This window comes from Cebus imitator, unplaced genomic scaffold (assembly GCF_001604975.1).
Source record: "Cebus imitator isolate Cc_AM_T3 unplaced genomic scaffold, Cebus_imitator-1.0 Scaffold375, whole genome shotgun sequence".
In the NCBI taxonomy this organism is placed as follows: Eukaryota; Metazoa; Chordata; class Mammalia; order Primates; family Cebidae; genus Cebus; species Cebus imitator.
In genome coordinates, this window is record NW_016107690.1 from 2,069,699 (window position 1) to 2,073,066 (window position 3,368).

At 58.7% G+C, this 3,368-nt stretch overlaps 1 protein-coding gene across 1 annotated transcript in view; it reads left to right on the top strand.

Annotated features, from left to right (window-relative positions):
* The first annotated feature begins 918 nt into the window (after window positions 1–918).
* Window positions 919–3,368, top strand: part of PEAK3 (PEAK family member 3) — a 10,680-nt gene continuing 8,230 nt past the window's right edge. The window contains exons 1-2 of the mRNA XM_017507479.2: window positions 919–1,774; window positions 2,291–2,376. Coding sequence (XP_017362968.1) covers window positions 2,295–2,376 — 82 coding nt within the window. The 5' untranslated portion in view covers window positions 919–1,774; window positions 2,291–2,294. The remainder of the gene's footprint in view (window positions 1,775–2,290; window positions 2,377–3,368) is intronic.

The following is a 3,368-nucleotide window of genomic DNA, read 5'->3' on the forward strand; positions in this document are numbered from 1 at the left end:
AACCGCTTGACCCCAGGAGGCAGAGGTTGCAGTGAGCCGAGATCGCGCCCCTGCACAAAACACAGGTATTTTTCTCAAGAAGGCCAATGTCATGTGAAATCCATCCACATGTGGCATCCCTGCCCCATGCTGGGGATGCCGGGGACCCAGAGAGAACGTGGCCCTAGCTCCCGTGGCTCAGTAAGTGCTTCTCTAATGAACGGGTGGGACACTGTAGGGTCTGGACGGGCCTCATCCAGGGGCCACACCACACTACCAACAGGTTTTGTTTTTTGGGTTTTTTTTTGGAGACAGAGTCTCATTCTGTTACCCAGGCTGGAGTGCAATGGTGTGATCTCAGCTCACTACAGCCTCTGCCTCCTGAGTCCAAGCAATTCTCCTGCCTCAGCCTGCAATATATATATGTATCTTATTTTTAGTAGAGACGGGGTTTCACCATGTTGGCCATGCTGGTCTCAAACTCCTGACCTCAGGTGATTTGCCCGCCTTGGCCTGCCAAGGTGCTGGGATTACAGGCGTGAGCCACTGCGCCTAGCCAGACCCTCTACTCTCTCTGGGCCCATTTTCCCTAAGGGAAAAAGGGTGGGGGAACCCCACATGAAATGCACTCAGTTGGCCAGGCGCAGTGGCTCACGCCTGTAATCCCAGCACTTTGAGAGGCCGAGGCGGGTGGATTGCTTGAGGTCAGGAGTTCGAGACCAGCCTGGCCAACACGGTAAAACCCCGTCTCTTTAAAAAAGAAAAAATAAATATTTGAAAAAAAGAAAAGAAATGCCAACCTTGGGGTGGGGCAGGGTGGCTCACACCTGTGATCCTAGCACTCTGGGAGGCTGAGGCGGGAGGATCGCCCCAGGGGTTCGCGCCAGGCTGCAGTGAACTGTGATTGCACCGCTGCGCTCCAGCCTGGGCCACAGAGTAACAAAAAAAAGACAGCTTTGACAGGCAGGCACTTCAGCTGGAATTTCTCGCCGAGGCTGCTTTTGCTTTTGGGTTTTTTCCATTCTTGATTTTCCCATTTATGGTGATTATATCTAAAACATCTTTTTCTAAATAAATGCCTCGAGGCAGCGAGGAAGGAGGAAGGGGAAAAGGGAGGCGATTAAATTTTTTCAAAGAAGAATCCACCCGCGGCGGCTGTTACCAGGATGGATGTGGGGGACGCTTTGCTTTCTTCGCAGGAGCAGGGAGTGGGTGGAGGTTTGCCCGGAGGCACACGGTGGGGCGCGGCGGAGCCAAGAGGGTCCTCACCCACACTCCACATTCCGGGGCCCTGGGATGGGGCGGGGGGCTGCTGGGGCTTCTCAGATGCTGCTGCCGGAGGGGAAGCCGCAGACCCCTCTTGCAGTTTTCTGGGGACAGCTGTCACCGTGTTCTGTGCCCTCCCCTACGGTGGGCGAGCGCTGCCCCCCATCTCACAGGGCTCCCACTGCCTCCGACCCCAGCCTGGCCTCTGAGGCTTCGGCCTGCCTTCCACCTGCGCCCACCCGGCTGTCAGCCCTGGCGCTACTGACTTTCAGATGCCACCTCCTGGTCTTCGTCCACCCGCGATGCTGTTCCTCTGCGGGCGGGCAGGGGAGGGGCGGCCCCAGCGGGTGGGGAAGTGTTGCCCAAAGGCCCCCCACCCCTCCCCGGGCTGCGGTCTGACAGTTGGCCGGACCTTTTCCTGTCGGCTGCTGGTGCTAGGTCAGACCCCTCCTGCAAGGCGGGGGGCTGTGGCCATTGGCAGTTTGTCTCTGAGGACCCCTCCTCCCTGGAGGTCACACCAGTCTTGAAGGTAGGGGCTCCCGGAGCCAGGAGCTGGACAGAGGCAGCCACTTTTCAAGGTTGGGGGTCTGGGCGGGGGTGGGTTGGGGCCTGGCTGCCGGCAGCCACCGCACAGCTGAGCTCTCGGGGACCAGGCCTGAGTGTGGATGCCTGTGGGTCCCTGGACACTGTCTGCCCTGCACCTGACCCCCAAAGGCCTGTCTTCGGGCTGAACATCTGTCCCCATCCCAAATGTGCTTGGGGGGGGTCCTTCCCACCACCCTGGAAGATTCTTGGGTGACGGACCTGCCTCCTGATTTGAGGAAGTGGGCCCAGAGAGGGCAAGAAACCCACTCAGGATGACACAGCAGGTTCACGACCAGACAAGGGAGTGGAGTGTGGGTGCCCCTGCTCTTCCGAGGGCCCTGGAGCGGGGAGCTTCGGGGTCTCCCATCCCCCCACACCCACGCACCCCCACACCCACGCACCCCTCCCCACATCACCCTGCACATCACCCCACACACGCCCCCGTCTGACCTTCCCCCAGCAATATGAGCAGCCCGGAGCCACCCACAGAGCCCCCCGAGCCTGACGACCCCAGTGGGTCGACGCAGCCCACGTACAGCAACCTCGGTGAGCAGCCCCCCTGGGAGCCCTGGGCTGGGGGAATGGCAGGGAGCGGCGGGGGCGGGTGTGCCAGGCACCACGTCAGAGGAAGGCCGAGGGGGGCGGGGGCTGAAAAAGCACCTCCGGGTTGGTGGGCGGGGTGCGGTGGCTCACGCCTGTAATGCCAGCATTTTGGGAGGCCAAGGCAGGTGGATGGGTTGAGCCCAGGAGTTCAAGACCAGCCTGGGCAACAGAGCGAGACCCCATCTCTATAAAAAATACACACACGCAAAAATTAGATGCACATGGTGTCAGGCACCTGCAGTCCCAGCTATTCAGGAGGCTGAGGCAGGAGAGTCACTTGAACCCGGGAATCGGAGGCTGCAGTGAGCCAAGATTGTGCCATTGCACTCCAGCCTGGCAACAGAGCGAGACTCCATCTCAGAGACAGAGAGAGAGAGAGAGAGAGGCTGGGCATCGTAACTCATGCCTGTAATCACACCCTGTATCCCAGCACTTTGGGAGGCCAAGGAGGGAGGATCACTTGAGGCCAGGAGTTTGAGACCAGCCTGGGCAACATAGTGAGACTCTATCTCTAGAAAACGTAAAAAAAAAAAAAAAAAAAATGAGATGTTCATGGTGTCAAGCGCCTGCAGTCCCAGCTACTCAGGAGGCTGAGGCGGGAGGATCCCTCAACCCTGGGAGGTCAAGACTGCAGCGAGCCATGAAATAGAAAAAATTAAATACCATTAAAAAGAGAGCGAGGCGGCTGGGTGCAGTGATTCACGCCTGCAACCCCAGCACTTTGGGAGGCTGAGGCGGGCAGATCGCAAGGTCAAGAGATGGAGACCAGCCTGGCCAACGTGGTGAAACCCCATCTCTATTAAAAATACAAAAATTGGCCGGGCGCGGTGGCTCAAGCCTGTAATCCCAGCACTTTGGGAGGCCGAGGCGGGTGGATCACGAGGTCAAGAGATCGAGACCATCCTGGTCAACATGGTGAAACCCCGTCTCTACTA